Source organism: Cottoperca gobio, chromosome 13 (genome assembly GCF_900634415.1).
Source record: "Cottoperca gobio chromosome 13, fCotGob3.1, whole genome shotgun sequence".
NCBI lineage: Eukaryota > Metazoa > Chordata > Actinopteri > Perciformes > Bovichtidae > Cottoperca > Cottoperca gobio.
Window position 1 is genome coordinate 13799208 of NC_041367.1, and position 21510 is coordinate 13820717.

General features: G+C 42.1%; 1 protein-coding gene across 1 annotated transcript in view; it reads left to right on the plus strand.

The window, feature by feature from the left end:
- LOC115017651 (rho GTPase-activating protein 32-like) overlaps window positions 1-21510 on the plus strand; it is a 37842-nt gene that overhangs the window by 5865 nt on the left and 10467 nt on the right. The window contains exons 2-22 of the mRNA XM_029446291.1: window positions 430-543; window positions 1146-1251; window positions 2511-2602; window positions 2851-2935; window positions 6765-6851; window positions 7285-7422; window positions 7607-7699; window positions 8386-8508; window positions 8693-8770; window positions 9630-9711; window positions 9948-10097; window positions 11339-11441; window positions 12067-12211; window positions 12578-12660; window positions 13414-13521; window positions 13701-13846; window positions 13931-14144; window positions 14721-14869; window positions 15039-15113; window positions 15228-15884; window positions 16064-19722. Of these exons, the coding sequence (XP_029302151.1) occupies window positions 455-543; window positions 1146-1251; window positions 2511-2602; window positions 2851-2935; window positions 6765-6851; window positions 7285-7422; window positions 7607-7699; window positions 8386-8508; window positions 8693-8770; window positions 9630-9711; window positions 9948-10097; window positions 11339-11441; window positions 12067-12211; window positions 12578-12660; window positions 13414-13521; window positions 13701-13846; window positions 13931-14144; window positions 14721-14869; window positions 15039-15113; window positions 15228-15884; window positions 16064-18333 (5073 nt within the window). The 5' untranslated portion in view covers window positions 430-454 and the 3' untranslated portion in view covers window positions 18334-19722. The remainder of the gene's footprint in view (window positions 1-429; window positions 544-1145; window positions 1252-2510; window positions 2603-2850; window positions 2936-6764; window positions 6852-7284; window positions 7423-7606; window positions 7700-8385; window positions 8509-8692; window positions 8771-9629; window positions 9712-9947; window positions 10098-11338; window positions 11442-12066; window positions 12212-12577; window positions 12661-13413; window positions 13522-13700; window positions 13847-13930; window positions 14145-14720; window positions 14870-15038; window positions 15114-15227; window positions 15885-16063; window positions 19723-21510) is intronic.

The window sequence follows — 21510 nt, forward strand, 5'->3', positions numbered from 1 at the left end:
TATTTAAAATAATATTGACCCTGAACCTGCTTACGTTATCTAGGGACATGTACTGAAACTGCTACCACAATCTTGACATTTCCTTGAGGAGGAAGATATGAGTATGTTTTTGTTTCCAGCTAAAACCTGTCAGTGCTATCTATGCTAAAAAAAGAAGAAGCTGATGTTCTCGTGAAACCATCCCATGAATTTGCACTCTGAAATGCATTATCACTAAAGCAGCTCGCGGCACTGTAGAATGATGTCATCGCAGATTACAGTCAGGGCTCTGTGGATCGCAGCCTTGAGAGTCGTGCATGCTGCAGCCTCAAGAGGGTTGTCGTCTGGCGGTTTCATTGCATCGGACTCTTCCTCCCATCCTTCCATATCCTTCTAACAGCCCACCCTCCCTCGCTCTCTTCTTTCCCTCCCACTCTCGTTTCTCTACAGCGGGCTGTTGCAGTCAGGCAGCATCATGGAGGCTGGATGTGTGGTTGCCGCGGTGATTGAGAATGCTGCCTCGGGACCCCAGGGTGAACCAGGAAGTGGTGACGTCCTTGAGGGGTGAGTTGCTCTCTTTTTCTGCATTTCGTGTAAGCTGAACAGAATGCTGTAAAACCATGTAGTGTATGTATGTAGTGTGTTTGGGAATGAGATGAATACTGTCTTACTTCTCAGAGTAAGACAGAGAGAGGAAAACTGTCGTGTGTAAAGCACCATTAGGTCCAAAGCTCACTGCGTTTCCTTTCCCTGTTCGTGTCCGTGTTCTTTGCCTTTTCATGTCCTGATCTCATCATGCTGAATCACTGTGACAAATTCAAGGCCTGTCTCTCTCCTCTCTTTGTTGCTCATAAAAGTTCAGTTGAATGAACCTCACCCTCTATCCCGAATACATTGAGTCACATTTCAAGTGAAGGTTTTGTGAAGCACTCCCTTGTGGGTGGATTGCCTTTATGGCTCTCTGAATAGACGAGCTTTGCTTTCCTGGGCGCATACAAAAGACACCATGGTTCGAGCCAGATATTGTCAATCCATCTCCCTCACTTGCTCCCAATAGCGTAAATATTAAAAAACTGGACATTCTATTTTAAACTTGACTACATAGATGTTAGAATTATGTCATACCTTTCTTGTGTTTTAATTCTTGTATGTGTCTGTTTCTGCAGAGATGTCTTACCATCTACTGACCTGGACAAAGATGATGCCTTACCTCAAGCCACCAACAATAATCCTCCAGAAGAGAAACAGTCAAAGGAGACATCCACTGCCATGGTACATGCACACACACAACTCTGACTCATCACTTATACAGAACAAATGCAAAAACACACACCAAAGGACACGTCGTCCTTCTTATTTCACGAGGCTGCATTGGCTGTGTAGGTGATTCACAGCATGATGTCGCCACAACATGATGTCACTTAGTTGATGGTGAGAACAGGTGTAAAAGTGCATTTAAGGAGGTCCCACCCTCAGGTTAAGAGGGAGGTGGTGTGTTTGAGAAGCGCTGCAGTAAAGGTGTTATGACAATACTGTCACAGACAAGTGATATCACCCCCCCCTCTTCCGTTTACTTCTGGTTACTCCAGTTTTATGTAAATATCCTGCCCAGCAGCATGTTCTTTACGTCTTCACTTCTGTGAGGAAGTACTCTCCTGTTTTTAGAATTGAAGTCTCTTGGATGAGAGACAAAGCATCTACAGCTTTTCAAATTATACATCATTCTGCACACCCTTTAAATGTCCACAAACAAACAAATCCAATTACAAACTGGACAACAAAACTGTACAAGACGTAAACATAATCAATATTATTAATATTAATAACAATACTTAAACACAGACATATCTCTTAAGAACAACCTTAACTTTCACAGATTAATTTATATCAAATTATGACATAACCTGACCTAATATAGCATAATATAACATAGCATAATATAACATAGCATAATATAACATAGCATAATATAACATAGCATAATATAACATAGCATAATATAACATAGCATAACATAACGCTACAGTTTGACATAAGCATGAAATGGCTCAACATAATTTAGCATAGCATATTAACATTAGCATAATAACAGAAGCATAGCATAATATTAGTATAGAACAGCATAAACCCAATAGCATAATAAGCCAAACATAGCATAATATAACATTAACATAACAGAAAGGCATAGCATAGAAACGCAACATTACAGTAGCGTAAGCTAGCATTAGCATAACATAATATAACAGCTTCACATAGCAAAGCATAACATACAATAAGCAAAACATAACATTAGCATTACATTGTTATAAGGTAACATAAGCATAATAACATTAACATAACAGTAGCACAGATGTGAAACTCACTTTATTCTTATACAAGGCGTCTAAGTTTGTGTTATAGCCTAGCTTATTTTGCTGCACAAACACTGTTTCATGTTGATCATTATAATACTTTTTGACTGTAATCGCTTCTCCACCAGTCTTCCTGTGACTGACTGACACTTATTGATGTGTGTGTTCTCTGTTTGGCAGGTAAGGAGTGATGACATCACAGAACACCCAGCTGAGCCCCTCCTGCGCTCCTGCGTCAGCACGGCTAGCATGAAGGTCAAGAACATGAAGAAGTAGGTGCTCCCTGTGACAGTGTTGCTGCTATTATGGGCTGTAAAACAGGGCTCTTATCCAGGCCAGGGAAATGAAGACCTATAAAATGACGGGCGCGGCACAGCCAGACGAGTCAGATCGCTGCATCTCTAACACATTGGCCTAATCTCTCTTTCTTTCCCCTCTTTTGCTTTGCTTTGCTTTTCTCTCCACCACAGTATCATTGTGTTGAATACTGATGAGGGGCTGTTGTGCTGTGTTTTTGTAGGCTGACGTTCCCCAGAGGTCACTTCCCCACGTTGGCAGAGTGCGCCCATTTCCACTATGAGACTGTTGACTTTGGCAACGTTCAGGTGAGCCCTGAAAATACTTACACTGTGACCTCTGCAGAAGGGGTACTATGTTAAGTAATTGTGTCTTTGGCTCAAGTTCAGTGGCCATTTTGGTGAATTACTCCAGAAATGCATCGTTCTTGAAATGCAATGTGGCAGTTGACTCAATATCCTTGTTTGTCTTTTCTGGACAGGCTCGCCCTCTTTATTGCATTTTCAGTCTTATTCCTAAAATGTCACATCACAGCTGTTAGTCTGTCAGTTTTATCAGGAGCACCATAACATATTAATTTGTCTAGAATAATCACAGATCATGCTCAAATCTTTGTTTTCACTATGACAGAGTTCATTAGTCCCATTCCTATTAAAGCCATGATCCGATTCCAGCAGTGTGATAATCCTCTGCATTACAGTATGTTAATGTCTCATCTGACCTGGTTATCCTTACTGACGAGCTGATGTGCACCTTGTATGGTAGCCACTGACTCTGTATGAATGTGTGTGAATGCTGACGTGTGTTGTAAAGCACTTTGAGTGATTGCAAAGATTGGAAAAGTGCTATATAAATGCAGCCATTTACCATTTAAACCTGTGATTCAGCCTTATTAGTTTGACCTAAGCACATGATGTCAACTAGTGAGTAAAAGTCAAAACGTGTGCTGACAAAACAAAAAGGGATTTGAGAATATACAGTTAAAGTTAAATGTAGTTGGAGGTAAATGCTATTTTTTAAAACTACTGTCATAATATTTTATCCAAAGTTTTGGGGATTTTTTAACCACGGAAGCGGAACAGCTTTAGGAATGACAATGTCACTCAGTTTGTGTGTCAGGTTGTCCTCCACTTTGATGCAATGTTGTACAGACATCCCTTCAGGCTCCAGAGGAGGAATCCTAATGACTTTGATGATCCCCTGACTTTTCCTGTAGTGCCACCATAAGGCTGGCATATTTGGTTCATAGTGAAATAGCTCAATAACTATTTGATGGATTGCCATGAAGTTTGGTTTACAGATGTTCATGTTCCCCTCCGGATCAATTACGTTAAGTTTAAGTTTCTCAAAACGCCTGCAAACCTAATGGCATTCCCATCCCATCCCATCCCCTCAGCTGTACTTTGTGTTTAGTGCTAATTAGCAATTGTTAACAGGCTGACGCGCTAAACTAAAAAGGTGAACATTGTAAACAATACACCTGCTAATCACCAGGATGTCATTGAGAGCATGTTAGCAAGCTGAAATGAGCATTTAGCTCAAAGCATCACTGTGCCAAAGCGTAGCCCCACAGTGCCTCTATCATGGCAACATGATCTTGTTTTTTTAAACACTAGTGAATTAAGCAATGAAACAGCAAGTTGCAATGTTAGCTGGAAAACCTTGATTTGCATATCCTGTAGTCATGAACTTAATTATTATGCATATAATGACTCTCTCCAACCAAAAAAGGATTTGGACTTATCGTCTAAGAAGTATATTTAAGTTTATTAGAAGCAGTGAAGCATTAGTGGTTGCTCAGTCATGTGTGGAAGTGGCTGTTAACTGCCTTGTTAAACCTCAGTGCAGTTCAGTTTGGTTGCCAGCAGAGTGCAGCAGTCATCTCTCTACACAACCAGAAGCTGCCAATGGAGCTTAAAACAGAAAGAGTGCATGAGCAGTGCATGCACGCTGTGGGGCTGAATCCCTACATGTAGCGTAAATGGACAGTGCGGCGGGCTGGACGGCTCTTAAATCCCAGGATGCTCTCTCTCTCCCTGTTGGGTAAACATCCTGCTGTGGTTGCCACGCCATGATGTGATGGCTCCATCAGCAGAGAGGAGGCAAGTGAAGCAGCATAACAGTTTCAGTGACCTTGAAAAAAGCTCCACAGGGAGAAGAAAAGCATCAGCCTGGGGATACACTGACACTGAAAGCTGTCTGCACACACTTATACAAACACACAGTGGACACTGTGCAATCAGATTGATTTCTTCTTCAGTTATTTTTGTTAATTTTCTACTTATTCTGAGAGACGACTCTTTGTTCTTGTTGTATCTCCCATGATGCATTTGCCTGTCTCTGTAGTCACAGACTGTGGCGGCAGGAAGGGAGGGTAGTGATCAGTCTCATGTATCCTAATCGCAGAGTAGCACAAGGACAGCAGACAGCCTCTGTCTGCAGCCTGCCCGACTGATTCCTCTCCAGATTAGCCCCAGTCTCGCCTTGAGAGTAAAATGAATGAGAATTGTTTTGAAATGAAAAAGGGTTGTCTATCTATTTTGTGCAGCTTTGCCTCTGTATGATGGATGAGCATGTGCATCTGTGTGTGTGAGCCCATTTATGGTCCACCCCCCACCCCCTTGTCGCTGGAGAAAAGAGAGCAGTTAGAGAGGGGGGAGGGTGACGGAGGCTGAGTACAGGAGAGGGAGGAGGGGGAAGAGACGGAAAGAGGGAGACAGGAAGGGGGGTAAGACACATAGCATCCTCTTTTTTACTATTTCTGCTTTGAATAGAGCAGTAAGCGCGTGGTGATCCAAAGCCCTGTGAATGAGTATTTTACTTAAGGTGGCAGGGGACGCAAACAGGCGAGTAAGTAGCATCATTTAAACTCTGCTGCCCCTCAGCCAAGATTTGGCTTGTTGGAGGAGCTTACTGAGGTCCAGGACTGCGGCTGCACACAAAGACTGAGCCACTTCCTCCAGCTGCGGATGGATATTTGAGATGCCTTAGTGGCAGGTAACCTGATGTTGTGGATGTTTATGTATTCATTGCAGCTTCTGGGGCAATATTTATTTGTGAATACATAACAATGCATGCATGTTTCTGCACAAAGGGTTGAAGCCTGAGCTCTGTTAGCATGTTTTATTTTGAAAGGCGTAGTCTTGGAGGTGTGAGCATCACAGAGGAAGTGATGCTGAGGCATGCCTCCAATAGAAACCTCCATATTTTTTCTGTTTCATTTCAGAATCTTTCATTTTTATCAAGCTAGTGTTTTCTTCCATCGAAAAGGGATTTTTGTTTATCTGTAATTCTCTGTATGATCCTGCTTCCCATCATGCTTTTGCCCTCCTGACCCCCATCAGTACTTAATTCAGACGCTTAGTTCAAGCTTTCATTTCATACAAATCCTTGCAGTGAATGAGAGCTCTTCCAACATGACTTATTCAAGAACACATTTCTCATTCTGCTCAATGTCAGTCTGGTTTGCTGTATTACTGTTGAGCAGTAACTAGGTCGATGTGTGTTGTGTAACAGTGTGTGTGGATGGGTTGCTAACAGTTATAAATATCCAGAACTACCCTTGGCTTCCAAGGCCTTTGAAGTCTCTTCTAAAGTAATGTCAATCAATGTATTCCCAAACTCCTGCAAGGCTTTGATCTTCTCATTTTTGGGTCATATAGAGTATAGAAATCTGTGCTAAATCTACACCGCCTCCAAGCGCTGATATCTTAGCAGTTTATGTATAATATATGTCCTACTGCAGGATTTATGGTGAAGTGACAATATGAAACAATGCTATGTTTGCTATGAGGACATATGCTACATTATTTCCCAAATAAACTTTATCAGAAAAAGGCTGTCAAATTCAAAGAATCAAATTTTCTTTAGTTACTTTTTAAATAAAACATCCTTTACAGCCTTATTTTTTTCCCATACTTCTTTGTTACTCGAGTTTTGAAGGTTTTTATATTCCCACCCACCGCTCAGTATAAAAGTGGTTTTACTATTTAATGGAAAAATGGAGTTTGGACATGATGTTCTTCTTGTATACCAGGTCACATACTTAGAGGTTGTTGTATTATACACATCCATTATTTAGTATGTGGACCCTCTCAATATTGGCTCCTCTGTCTCTCTTTTTTTCTTTGCTCATAGTTGGCCTTCGCAGAGGGGCAGAGTGAAGGGCCGAAGGCTGGTCTGGACTCCAACGAGCCGGTCTTTCTGGTCCAGATCACTTGTCAGGTAATATTACTTCCTGGATTATAGACTACATCGGGGATACTCAACTTGCTTTATCCGGGGGCAAAAGGCCCATAATTAATTTTTCTTGGATAATCTATATTTTCAAATGAACTGACTTATTAACTAAATTAACTGGCACAAGGATTGACACTTGGCCTATATGACAGGTATGTCAGATATGTTACTGCATTTAATAGCTGCATCTGCATTTTAGTTGTATTTTGATGCTTTTTGTATGCACTCTATTACTTTAAAACAACAAAAAAGAAATCCCCTTGTGAATCAATTTGTGTCATCATATGTGAATTAGAAAATGGTCGGTTGGCCGCCCGGCACCCTATCGCAGGCCGTCACTTGAGTATCACTGGACTACATGGTATAATATCACAAATTTTTCTCATCTTAAGAAATATTTTGTCTTTCTTTTTTTCAGGGTCGAAACTGGCTGGTAACTAGATCTTATGAAGACTTCCGGGTGCTAGACAAACACCTGCACTTGTGTATCTATGACCGCCGTTACTCCCAGCTCACCGAGCTGCCACGATACGACACATTAAAGGACACTGTTGAGGTACCACAGAGCTACAACTCCTATATCTCTGATCTGTATTTCTTATTACTCACATATGAGAAATGAAGCTTCATGAACACTTAGGGTTTATCTGGTAATAATAAAATGAGTCTGTTCTGTGTGGAACATTGCTCTTAAGTTGTCAGACTTAACTAAATCTTGACAATCTTGTGTCTTCATTCAGACAGTAATCAAGATGCTGGCCACCTACCTGTCCCGATTCTCCGCCATTGCTGACAACAAGATTAACTGTGGACCGGTGCTAACATGGATGGAGGTATCGTCTTATCAGCCGTTTGCTGACACTTCCTATCAGTTATTCACTCTCTGGAAATGACCCCATTAAGTGAATTCAATATTTAATAGTCAATTTTAATATTTAAGTAGTTAAGTAAAGGAACAGTCAGACATTTTTTGAAAATACAGTTGCCCAGAACCAGCTGAAACACTGGAGGACATTTAATACATGTAGAAATAAAACTGTAAAAACAAGACTTTGCGGTTTAGGAATAGCTTTCTGTTCTATTTCCGGATGCACAACTGCTGGGTATCCTCATAGTGATGCCAGGTTTTTTTTCTCACAACACCTAAGTGGTACCACTCTGCAGCTGTGGTGGGTTTGTGTGGGTGTGCCAACTCTTGTTGAGAGTTTTTTATTGTTCTTTTTATAATAATGTGGGAGTAGGGTTAAAAACACATTTTTGTGTCCATTCTTTGGTGAAATTACTTCTGCAAACAGGTTTGTTTTCCAAATGCAACACAATGTAATTGTATGATTGGCTTGGCAAGCAACAAGTAAATACCAGGATAAAATCCAGTAACATATTGTATTGCTGCTCATGTGATATTACGTGTCCCTCCTATCATTTGAAATAAAGCAAGAGGAGCTTCTTCTCCCTGCTTCCAACTCTTGCAAAAATGTATTTCTTTAAATGTTGCTAATGCCATTATTCTCTTTTACAGATCGAAAACAAGGGGAACCATCTGTTGGTGTCTGAAGAAGCCTCTATCAATGTCCCAGCCATCGCTGCTGCCCACGTCACCAAACGTTACACAGCCCAGGCCACGGACGAGTTGACCTTTGAGGTAACCTCTGTTATACAAGACAACAAAATCTCCCATGAATCACTTATTGTTTCATCTTTGAGCAGAATTATTTTCACTGGATGATTTGCATACAGTATGCATATGTCTGATCCCATCATAATGCCTTTTATGTGCTCAGCTGTGATCAGACTTTGTTCTCATCATCATACTCTTTATTATCCAGGTGGGGGACATTGTGTCAGTCATTGATATGCCTCCCAAAGAAGACACAGGCTGGTGGAGAGGGAAACATGGATTTCAGGTAAATCATCTGCTTCATTCACACTGATGTTTAATGGGAGCAATGAAAGAGCAACGTGTATCCTCTTCCAGTGATGATAAAGTAGTGATGAAAGCCACAGTGAAGGTCAGAGCGTCTTTAGATTCAGTTGTGATGTATTTCCTAAAGAATCAATGTGTGGATGGGCTTCGGGTACAAGAGGGATTTAAGTCAAGTCCTACAGATTTGATTGGAACACTCAGACAAGGGCAAATACCGCGCGATAAGGAACAGGAGAGAGATACAGAGCTAAGGATCTGCTGAGGACAGTTGGCCTCCACACCATCCAGTGTTGTTTCATATGATGGGCAGGGTTAGCCAGTCGTCCCAAATCACATTTGATTGGATACATTTATGTAACTGCCCCTGAGTCCAGGAAAATGTTTCAGTTTTACAGGACGAGGAAAAAGAGGGTTTTTGATACAAACAATACTCCAATATGAAGCAAGAGATAAATGAATAATCAACACACTTGTACACACTTCCAATTTCACTTAAAGATGACGGAAAACGTTGAAACTAGGACTTCATCCTCAGGGATAAAGACATACTGTGTGCTTTGTATACTTGCATATACTGTATGAGTTGAACTCCTTGTTTAAAAAAAGAAATCACAATATCAATAAGAAGCTAGATTGTCACTGCGGTTGAGCGACACCCTGAGATGTTTGCAGCCTGAGGCCGCTTGTACCCTCATGCTCACTGACCTAGTTCTGCACCTTCACCCTGCTGCAGTCTGCCACAGCACTAAGCACCCCCACTGGTCCTTTTAAACGTACAAGTGTATCTCCAAGTCTGTCTCTCGTCTGTACGCTGCTCATCCTCTTCTCTCGACCTGCAGGTTGGTTTCTTCCCCTGCGACTGTGTTGAGCTGATAAATGACAAGATTCCCCCAAGTGTTCAAAGCTCAGTGCCGAAGCCAGGTACTCTTCAGTGTGTGTCCATCCTTCTGCTTGATGATTTATTTAAGTTCTGCTCCCAGGATATGAGACAGATTCATTTTAAAGTGGCTGTTATGTGTGTGTGTGTGTGTGTGTGTGTGTGTGTGTGTGTGTGTGTGTGTGTGTGTGTGTGTGTGTGTGTGTGTGTGTGTGTGTGTGTGTGTGTGTGTGTGTGTGTGTGTGTGTGTGTGTGTGTGTGTGTGTGTCATCTAAATCAGTGTGTAAGAAGCATGGGAAGCTGGTAACCTTCCTCAGGACTTTTATGAAGTCTCGACCGCCGCCCCAGAAGCTGCGGCAGCGCGGTATCCTCAGAGAGAGAGTGTTCGGCTGTGACCTGGGGGAATATCTCCACAACTCCGGACATGAGGGTAAGTTATTCCTACAATGGCTTCCTTTTCCCTCTATTCCATCGTGTAATTCTTACCTGCTGGCAGTTTACACAGAAATATTTCACATTTTCAAATTGTAAATACCCCGAGAAGGGATTACCCAGTGACTCTTCTGCCTGTATAGGGGATTTGTGATACATTCCTGTGATGTTTAATGTGAATTGAGTCGGTGGTATGAATAACCAGTCTGCCGGCAGGATGAGTTTCTTTGCATAGATTCTTGTAGATTTTCGTGTGGAAGATTACTTATTATTAATATAAGTAACGCCCCCTAAACACTGTAAGCGCAGGTGTTGTGCTGTGTGCAAATACTCAACCCCAAGAATTGGAGAGATGCCATCAAAAACAATGCTGTAAGAAGAAAAGAAGAACTTCAGCATTAGGAGAATGCTGAAGTATAATGCTGCCATTATTTCACACATGGAGTTACTGTGAAACAAACTTAAATAGTTTTGATTTTCCATAAGGTCAGCACTAGCGTTACAGGACAATCAAAAGGTAGTTTGTAAGCCATTCAGAAGCTGAACAGACGCAATATCAACCAAGGGTTTTAATAGTTTTTATATATTAATTGGGACCAATGGACCAATAGTCTTTCTTAAAGCCCACAAATGTAATAATCCAATAGATATAATTGCTCTAAAACATATAATAACCTATTTTTGGTTATAGGATATTCATGCATTTTCTTTATCTTCCTCAAATCAAAAACAACATAACAAAATAAATAAGACCAAGTTGTGGATACGAACTAAAATGGAAATTTGTTTGAATATTGCTTCCTGCACGAAGTCCATTGTCTCATGTAATATGTTTATGCAGGGCCTTAGCTTCCATTGACGAGATCATGTGCTCTGCATTTCTTCCGGAGTTTATGGTCTACAATTAAAGAAAACTATTTAATAGGATAATTCTAGTATTTTCTAGAAGAAATGTGTTTTTGTTTTTTTCGATGCTCTTCATCATTTTATATCCCCTCAGATTAAACTTGTGTCACTAGGTTAGGGACCGCTGATATAGACTGAATTGATATTTGTTTCCTCAACAACATTTAAGTAAGAATTAAAATGAAAAGGGGGTTACACGTAGGTAGTTGTATCATACATGACATGTTCCAAATGCAAAGTGAGAGGAACTCTTTCCTTGCTAAAACATCCTGAATCAATAAAGAGCACTTGTTCATGTTGCAGCCTCTCATGAGCCTCTACTGTCTCCTGCAGTCCCGCAGGTTGTTAAGAGCTGTGCTGACTACATAGAGAAACATGGAGTCGTGGATGGAATCTACAGACTGTCTGGGATTTCCTCCAACATCCAGAAACTGAGGTTTGTACCAATTTTGTTCATTATATTGATTCAAAATGTACACCAACTATACAAAAAGTATCAATAAAATAGCTGTGACTAAGATCACTATCAGCAATATGGTCCCTGCTCTCTCAGTATTTTTTTATTATAGATGCTTTTTCTGAAATCCATTAACTGCAATGTGATTGAAGCTGTGCAGCTTGGAATGGCTGTTGTGCTTTTCTCATCTATTCTATGTTTGCCAAGAGGAATTCATGAAGCAAAGTCTCATTAACAGATAAATCTGGAGGCTCATAATCTGGCAGGGTGTTGACAGCCAATCAAAAGGAATTTTCTCACATGAAAACTTAAATTGACAGTTTTTACTTCTTCCTTACCTGCCCCACCTCCCTGTTAAATATATTGTATTGTTTTGTTTCGGGAGGAATGTTATTAGCATTTGGCAGTATTATCAAAGTAAGCCCGAGAATTACAGAAGAATTTGAAAAATTAAATCATTAATTCACCAAGCAAATTACCTCGTCAAAAGTAGCTTATGGTGTTAAAAAGTCCTCCTTGTTTTTATGTTTTCATACTGACAGATGGGCAGTAGGATGACTCCCACGCTGTTCTATATTTTCTTCTTCTGTTTGTCTCCGTCTAGGCACGAGTTTGACTCAGAACAGATCCCAGACCTGAGCAGGGAAGTCTTCAGACAAGATATCCACTCAGTGGGCTCCCTCTGCAAGCTGTACTTCAGAGAGCTGCCCAACCCTCTGCTCACCTACCAGCTCTACGACAGATTCTCAGTAAGACCCAGAGCAGTGAAACTGGGGTGGGAACTTATGCTGGGGAGAGATATGGGATTGGAAACTGGCATAATGGTTCAGCATTGTGAGGAGAAAAAGCTGCAGAGGACATATTTCCAGTTACTCTGTGATGATCAAAGAACTGGAGAAACATTGTAACATTTACAGTTTTAAGTGCCGCTCAAAAATGGGGTCATTGCATTACGCTGAGCTTTCTAGGAACAGCAGGGGATGTGCACAGAATAGCAGATTAAGTGAGCCAAAACACTGGCTGCTCTGAATATAAAAGAGAATATGAGAGTGGGACTGTTAAAGCAACTCCCTGTGATTATCAGCCTCTCAGTGATGTGCGCGTTGTCTTCACAGGAGGCCGTGTCGGCCGCCACAGATGAAGACAGGCTGGTCAAAATCCACAATGTCATCCAGCAGCTGCCTCCTCCACACTACAGGTCAGGTTTAAAGCTCACTGTTGCACCCTGGTGGCCTGAAGTGAAATTGTTTGTTTTGATACAGCACTCCCTTTTTTAGAAATCAAACTGTCAATGCTGTGATGCTAATTTAAATTGTCAGCAAAACACCTTTTTTTTTACTAATGTGTCAACCACATAAAATATCCTGCTCTGAGATGTGAAACTGAGCCTTAAATACATTTAATGCCACACTTTCTTTTTTATGTCTGTGCAAAGTGGCATTATCTCTGCTTGTTATTTGATGCACTCACCTGTTCTGTGACAATTCTGACTCCACCTGCTGATAATAAGGACGATTACAGTGTTTTTGTATTTAAGTTGTAAAACTGTATTCTATTTTACTTTTATTTTATTTATCACTTATTTTATTGTATTTAAGTTGTAGAATTTTACAGTATTTGATCTAGTTTTAATTTCATGCTGTTTTACTACTATTACTGTTATTATAGCTTTTAAGTCTATTTTATTACATTTTTATCTTTTTATTGTCTCAAATTGTCAAATTCCTAACTTTTCTTTGTCTTTTCTGTTTTTACGGTCCAAAGTTGTTCTGTCTTTTTTTCCGGTGTCAGACATCTGTAAAGCACTTTGAACTGCACTACACAGATAAATATTAATTGATTGGTTGATACAGTATATGACCCTCTCTTATGACCCAAGACACATTTAAAAAGAAACATTTTATTTGACAGCTGGAATGTATGTCAAACATTTGCCTTTCTTTACTTACAGGACTCTGGAGTACCTCATGAGACACCTCTCCCACCTGGCCACCTTCAGCCCCATCACTAACATGCACACTAAAAACCTGGCTATTGTCTGGGCGCCTAACCTCCTCAGGTGACTCTTGAACTATTATTCCAGATGGATGGCTGCATGTGAAAAAATAACTGTTAAATTAGCACTTGAAGCACCAACATTGTCGCTTCCTTCTGGTGTTTCTGTGACAGTGAACTGGGGCACGTCTCCATGGTACAGAGATGTGAAATAGGTTGTGCTGTTCTGTAACTGTGTTTCAGGTCCAGACAGATCGAGTCGGCCTGTTTTAGCGGCACAGCGGCGTTCATGGAGGTGCGTATCCAGTCGGTGGTGGTGGAGTTCATCCTCAACAACACTGAGGCTCTCTTCAGCGCTAAACTCAATGCCATCATACGTGAAAGCACAGGTTGGTCAAATCAGAAACAAAATGACGTGGCATCTGTTCTAAGGTTACATCCATCTCTTAACGCACTTTAAACATCTTTTTCAGGTAACAACACCTTAGCCAGACCCAAGTCCCTGCTGGTCTCCTCCCCATCTACAAAGTTACTGTCTCTGGAGGAGGCCCAGGCTCGCACTCAGGCACAGCTGGGCTCCCCGGCCACCACCCCCAGCCTCACCCAGAGTGACTACATCGAGGTTGGGGAAGGACCAGGAGCTCTGCTCGGCAAGTTCCACACAGTCATCGAGCTTCCGATGGAGAGGTAATTTAATGCACCGCCTGATCAGTCCTCCTTTTTATTGTTTTTATATGAAGTATTCTGCTTCATGAGTAAACATGTCGTCATTTGTGATTTGGGTTGTTCAATGATGATGCTATTTGAAGTGCGCTTCATATTTTGTAATGCTTTGTTCAAGCATTAAGCATGAAGTCAATTAATTAGTAGATCAACAGAAAACTGTAAAGAACAATATTTTGGTAGTTTAATCGATCATTTATGTCATCACTTAGAAAAATACATACTCAATACAAAGACATTGCTGGTTACAGCTATTAAAATTGTGAAGATTTGCTGTTTGTATATGTTGGGTTTTTCCAATGGTTGGTCAGGCAAAACAATTCACAGTATTTAAAGATGTTTCCTTAAAACCTGAGAAATTGTAATGGGATTTTCAAAATTGTTCCGACCTTATTTTCACTTAACAATTAATCAGATTCAAATACAAAAACACTAACCGTTAGTAGCAGCCCTGATGTTTTGTTTTTATAATTAAATTTCTGCTTGTGTGAGGTAATTTGCACAGCGAGTGTTGAAGATGATGTGTTTCTTGTGTTGTAGCGGAAAGCGTCCTCCTATTAAAGCTAAGAAGTCTCCTGTGGGGAACTGGCTCTCCTTTTTCCACCTGGGCAAGTCCCACTCTGTGGCCAAACGTAAGCTGAAGAGACACCCCAGCGAGCCTAACGAGATAAAGAGCATTGCACTGCCAGGTTAGATCATGTCTGCTGTTACGCAGCCAGAAAACATTAATCTCCTTGAGCTTGTCGATTTCTTCAACTAATCTTGCTACTTTAATGTGATGAAATGTTCCTTTTAGAGGTGGTGAGGATTATTTATTTATTTATTGAGAAAAATAAATAGCTCTGAAAACATTTGCAGGTGGAAGAGGAGATAGCGGCACATTGCGCTCCACCAAAAGTGAGGAATCTCTGACTTCTTTGCACAATGTGGAAGGTAATTCTTCATTAAAAATGTACTTTTTGCACACTCCAAGCCTTGTATATTAGCTGTATTTCTGTGACTACAGAAGATTAAGTCTAAATATGCATGTATTTTTTTCCATCCCAGGGGAACCCCCGAGTTATCGCCCCCGCAGACCTCGTTCGACCAGTGAGGCCATTTCTGGCGTCTGTAGAGACGACGTACACAACACCAGAAGTAAAGACGACCACAGAACCCACCCACTGAATGGGAGTCATAATGGTGCTGCATGTATTCCACCTCCACACCAGGAGGAGGATCTGGATCTTTGTCCACCAGCTGCAGGCATCTATACTTTAGACTTTGACCCCATGTCTTTTCAGTGCAGCCCACTCTCAGCCACGCCTGGGCTGCAACGCAACAAAGACGGATATAAATGGAGGAAGAATGCAGGGTGTTCCAGTGAATCAGAGCACATCTCCTCTCCTAACAACAACATTAGGGGCTATGAATCTCCAGATGTTAGCCCCGTTCTCAGTAAAGCTGGGAAGAAGGTTACCTCCAAGCCGCTCTCTCCGAAACTCAGGAAGAAATCATTTAAGACGCAGACAGATGTTCAGAAGGCATCCGCCTCTCCTCCGCCTCTTCCTTCTTCCTCTCCCCCAGTGGAGAAGTGTAAAGCACCGCTGGTAGATGGAAAGGAGCCAAGAGCACCTTACCCACACTGCAGCCCACTCAGCACAGCGAGCCAGGCGTCAGCCCTGACCGACCTCAGTCAGTCTGCACAGAACCTGCCCGATCCAGGTTAGTACCACTCCTCTTTAGCATCATTACATAATATTCACCATTATAGTAGTATCTATTTAAATATTAATGCACTATGTAGTTTCTTATGAAAGCTTTTGTGTCTTGTCCCATCATGTCTTACCATAGCTTTGTTTGTCCTGTCATACTGTAGCGTTGTTTGTCTTATCCCTCCCCAGGAACAGATAGACTTATGAGTTCAGTGTCTGTTCTCCCTCCTCACCCTCCCTCAACGAGTGCTGCGCGCAAGCTGGCTTTGGCTCTGGCCGAGTCTGCTCAGAAGGCCAGCAGTGGCTCCCAGAGAAGAAACAACGTCCCATTGCACCCCATCCAGAGACGGGAAGCTCCTCAAGCCCAGGAGAGACCGCCCCGGCCCTCTGTTCTCGATCTTAAAGTGTACCCCCAGGAGTACTGCGGCCCTCATGTCTCCTCCGTTTCCCAGTGGCAAAAATCAGCACACAGCCCTGTGGATAGCCGCCGCTGCCCTCATCCTGTTCATTTCCCATCTGCGAAGCCTGGCTCGGAGCCGTTGCAGGTCATCGATGGACAGGAAAGCATGTGCAATTTCACACCTAACGTCAGCCCGCTCGGGTCAGGGAGCTTGGATGAAGGCAGTGCAGAGAGGAGGGACCGCAGGGAGGAAAAAAAGCTTAGAGATGCCACACAAGCAGAACCCACCTATCAGAGCGTCGGGGTTTCAACACCCACCCAACCTGTCTGCGCCACTCAGAGCCCTTCAACTTCTCCTATATATGTGAACACTGACTCTATCAATGTATTTAATTTCCGTGCTGTGCTGGCGGAGACCTTGATGCCTGCCTCAATCGAGGAGGTCATTCCACGTCCATTACAGCCCTCCTCAAGCCATCACTACAGCCCAGAGGAGGACAGAGCTCTAAACCTGATTGAGGATGTCTACAGCAATCATCATCATCATCGTCATCACCATCATCGTCCGGTTCAAACAGGACGAATGCCTGCAACTCACTGCCCTCGGCCCGATGCTCTGCCACAACACCTTTTCGGGCCAAAAAACATGTACAGGCAGTCCTCTGAGGGCCGCGACAGCACTTTAGGGTTAAGGCACCCTTTGTCACCTCAATACCGACGTTACCACAGAGATGAACACCTTGTCAGTGGCGGCCACAGGCGACCAGACCAATGTCAGAGGTCAGAAGATAGAGTGGTCGGGCACCCGGCCATCCGGAGGGCTCGCTCCTTCCACAGCCCTCACATCAGTCACTACGAGCTGGCAGAGACGGACGTCCTGCCTCCTGACACCATGTTTTATGCGTCGTCGAGCCAAGAAGCGCCCTATCAGAGTCTGATTCAGACCGGCATCCATCCTGTCCGGCAGCAGTTTGAGAACATTCGTGCTGACTATCGTCACAGCCCCTATTCTGATATGAACCCAGTAGATGGCTCCAGCTATTATGTAGAGCCCTGCCGGCAAAGCGGTATCCGACACAGTCAGTCTTACACCATGCGCTCCACGAGGGAAAGTGGACAATCGGATTACTACAACTGCTCTCCACACCGTGTCCCGCCTGTGAACAGGGAGCTTTACATAGAAAGCAGGGACACTGTTGTTTACAAGGCTAGAGATGCAGACGTTTTTGAAAGAGTCTTATATCAACCAGTCAAGCAGGAGAATAAATCGAGACGTAAAAATACATGTCCCGATGTGTCACTTTATGAGAGCCCTGTCTCACCGAGTGACACAAGAAACAGAGACATTATGCACACGAGAAGCAAGTCCGACCCTGGAAACGCCTGCCTCCTCTCTGCCAGCAGGACAGAAAGCCAAAACGTTGTGGTAGCTGCATCCCCAACTTCCCCGAGGTCTGAACATGCAGACCCTGAGGTCACCAGGCAGCAGTATGGTCACCGATCGAGTGCAGAGCCGGGACCATCCAGGCGGATTCAGATCAGAGAGGGCTCCTCGCGGCAACCGCCACTTCGCAAAGTCCCCTCACTTCCAGAAAGGGGCTTTCCTAACCTCAAGAACATCGAGCACAATAACAGAAGCCACACACGAGGCCATGACCAGGATCAATTTATGAGAACCAACGCTGTCAATAGTTACTCTGGTATTGTGAAACCCAGCATCCTTAGGAGGCCGGGGAGGTCGCAGAGCACCAGAGAAAATCGTCACTACTATCATTACCACCCCAAATCCCCTCTAGATCCTGAACATCTGGGATCTTTTTCCACTCAGCCCAACAGAAGGACTCAGAGCACTAAAGTCAGGCCCGCACAATATGACTACAACGAGGGGTATTACGCAGCGCCCAGACCTAAAACCACAAGATCCGATAAAGCCGTGGCCGGACATTTGCCCGGCCAGGGCTGTATGTCTCCCCGCGGGCACAGACTGCTCTCCAATGCTCTGGGTCAGGAGGCTTTTTATCACGCTGCACTGAGATCAGATGCTGGGGTCTACGACTGATTCTGACCACTGGTTTTATCGGATTCCACATCGGGGCCAAAGTAGAACAGCACTTTATCCTCTGCCAGAACAAAAGTGTGTTTGTTTTAACCGTGAGGAGCTGCTAAAAAGTGTGAAGTGAGACTGCTGCTGGGGATCATACTGTCGCCATCATCAGTAGTTTCGTATTTTGCAATGGCTTTTGAGGGAGCTCAAAGGGAACAAGTGAATCGTATGCAGATATTGTCTTAAATTTATTTGGAAGTAACACTAACAGAGGCATGTTTGAGAAAAAGATGGCTCATATATTTTATTTAATGTCTAAACAACAAGAGATGCCAAGCTAAAATTAACTGGTTTTATTAATATGATTTCAGTATAGGAATGTGTACTAAATAACATTCATTTTAAATGTATTATATTTGTATTAATAACACACCGCTAACATGTGGCCAATGTACTGTACATTTTGTTTTCTATTCTAGTCTGCTCAGACTTCAACAAGCACTTTTAAAGATAACTGTGTATGACACACATTGTCTTAACGTGGTGTACATGAAGCCTCTTGATATACAGTATATATATTTTTTCTGTAAGAAACAGCTTGCTCTGGCTTATCGTTAAAGAATAAATTAGCACTTTTGGGGGGGTAAAATGGAAGATAACCTCATGGTTTCTAACTTTTTACTTTTTTTCTTTATCACACATTGTATAATGCAATCTTTAAATGGCAATGAGTGCTATTATTTCTGTTAAGGTCAAAGCTACCATGTTAAATAATGCTACACATACAGTAAATGCAAATTAACTCATTCAGCTCAGTGAAAAAGTGTATTTTGTATGGCATTGTGGTTTTGTCACCAAAATGAACATTTCTTTCCTCTTTTAGGGAACTTTTAACAATGTGGTGTTTTACATAAAATATGATGTTGTTTTGTTCATTAAAGAGGCCGTTTCAAATCCAAACATGTAGATGAGGATATTCTGTTAAGACATGTTAAATGCGTTATTTTAGTGAGAGTCTTAAAAAAATAAAGATATATTATCAATGAATATAGTTTGAAATATTGTGTCATATGTTTGGAGAGAATGTGAGATGTAGTCCTACATGTTAGAGCAGTAGCTCCCAACCTTCTTACTCCACTGATTTAGCATTGCTCTTAGTCAGACTCAGGATGGATAGTTTAAAACAAATAAGATCAAAAGTTATGCAGAACAAGAGATTTCATTTTAACTCCACATACTCTTTCTCAAAACCTGTCGCCTACATTACCCACAATGCAACTCAACCCCCAACAATTGTGTCGGAGATTCAGGTGCGTATACAGTCAGTGTATGCTTATTGCCCATGTGTTATGCTAGTAGCAGGCTAATGTAGCCTCAAGCAGAGATGAAGAGCAGGATAGAGAGGTCTGGTAAACTCACTTCTTTCTAACTCCAGACCCTCAGGTTTATTTAATTGTGTAGTTCAGAGCCCCAGCCGACGCTGAGCCACATAGTTTCTGTCTCTTCGTATTCTGGCATACATTTGGGTCACGGAGGTAACACAATTAACGCGAACCAGCCGCGAAAAACAAACATTTAAAAACACTTGACACTACTGTTCTGTTTATGAATCACCAAATGACTGCTTCATCTGGATAAAACAATATTGCGTTTTCAGAATGATACTTTTAAAAATCCTGTTAACCAAGTTGCGAGTCAAATACTTTGGGACTTTGAAAAAGGGTTAGCATATTTTTCTTTTCTTTATATAATAACATAATATTTTATAACCTAGATGATTGGGAGAGTCTTTGAAAATTCTGAAAATGCCGCCAGAACACAAAACAATAAGTGTTTTCTGAACAAGCTTGTGGTTTAGAGTATCTCCTGTTAATTATCTTTTAGAGAAATGTATGGTTACCTCTGTAAATGAATACTAATAACTTGCATTAGTGGGCCAGTGACACAGGAGTGGTTTTCCCTTCACAGATTTTAGCATTTTTTGGAGGCCTTAAAAAGCAAAAATAAATAAATAATTTATATGTCTTTTAAGATGATGTTTCTGGCATTTTATGCCTTTAATTTGATGGGGTTAGTGGAGAGAGACCGAACACGTGGGGAAAGAGCAGGGTAAAGACATGCAGCCAGTGGTCAGCTGGGAATCGAACATGAACTCACTCCTCAGGGCATTTGTTGTATGCGCCCTAACCTGTTGGCTCGCCTAAAAAATAAAAGATTCAGTTAAATTCTTCCTGTTCATTATTTTGTCACCTGACCTCCAGATTGGGAGCCACTCTGCTAAGAATAATTGCAGTCCCACAGTGGCGTCTGCTCACCACCAGGTGGCACTGAAGCGCTACAAGAATGGCTAAGCTATTACATTCTGGGCAAATCACAGACTTTGATTTGCTTTTTGGACAGCCCATATCTGTTCAAAAACATTGCGGAGGATCCTGACTGTTTTATTGTTTGTATTGCCTTTGCATATTTTAGTTGAGTTTATTATGAGAGCTACTTGGTTTTGATGTGTAAACATTTATTGAGTGTAGGGGACCTGTCTGGTTAACAGTATTGACCTCGCCTGTAGATGACTCAGTAAATGAGAATGGGAATACTCCTCATATACCATAAGCTTGTTGCTGTAGGAAACCCATGCAATCATGGTTTAAAGTGTGCTTGAGAGGCTGGAGGATAATCGGAAGGAATCATCCAAGGTTGTCCAAAGTGCCATGGGAATTGTTGCTTTGTTAGAAATTATTAAAGTGCCCCAACCCCCCCCCCCCCCCTCCCCTCCCAGATCAAAACAGCCTCCCATTCACAGCTGACTGAAAGGCTTGGTCTGTGGTGAAAAAACCATTAAGAGAGCCTGTGGACTCAAAGCAATGTCTCCTGGCAGCTCTGCATTGCTCCTAGAGCAGTGAGCCATTGTTTATTCATCGCCGCATTGGCATTCAAAGTGCATCCTCACTGTTCTCTCTCATAACCAACAAGTTGCAATTTTTATGCATGTGAAGGTTGAAGGCAAATTATTTATGGGAGACTAGACCTGAGAAAAGAGAACGGCCTCGAGCAAAATGGTTTACGTCAAGATTTTCTATAGGCTATTGAATTCGCTGGATCACAGCAAGATATGCATGTATTATTCAGCGTTTCAGAGAAAGAATTGTTGCCCTGCTTGACAGCCATCTGCTTTTTGGACATTGTGATGCACTT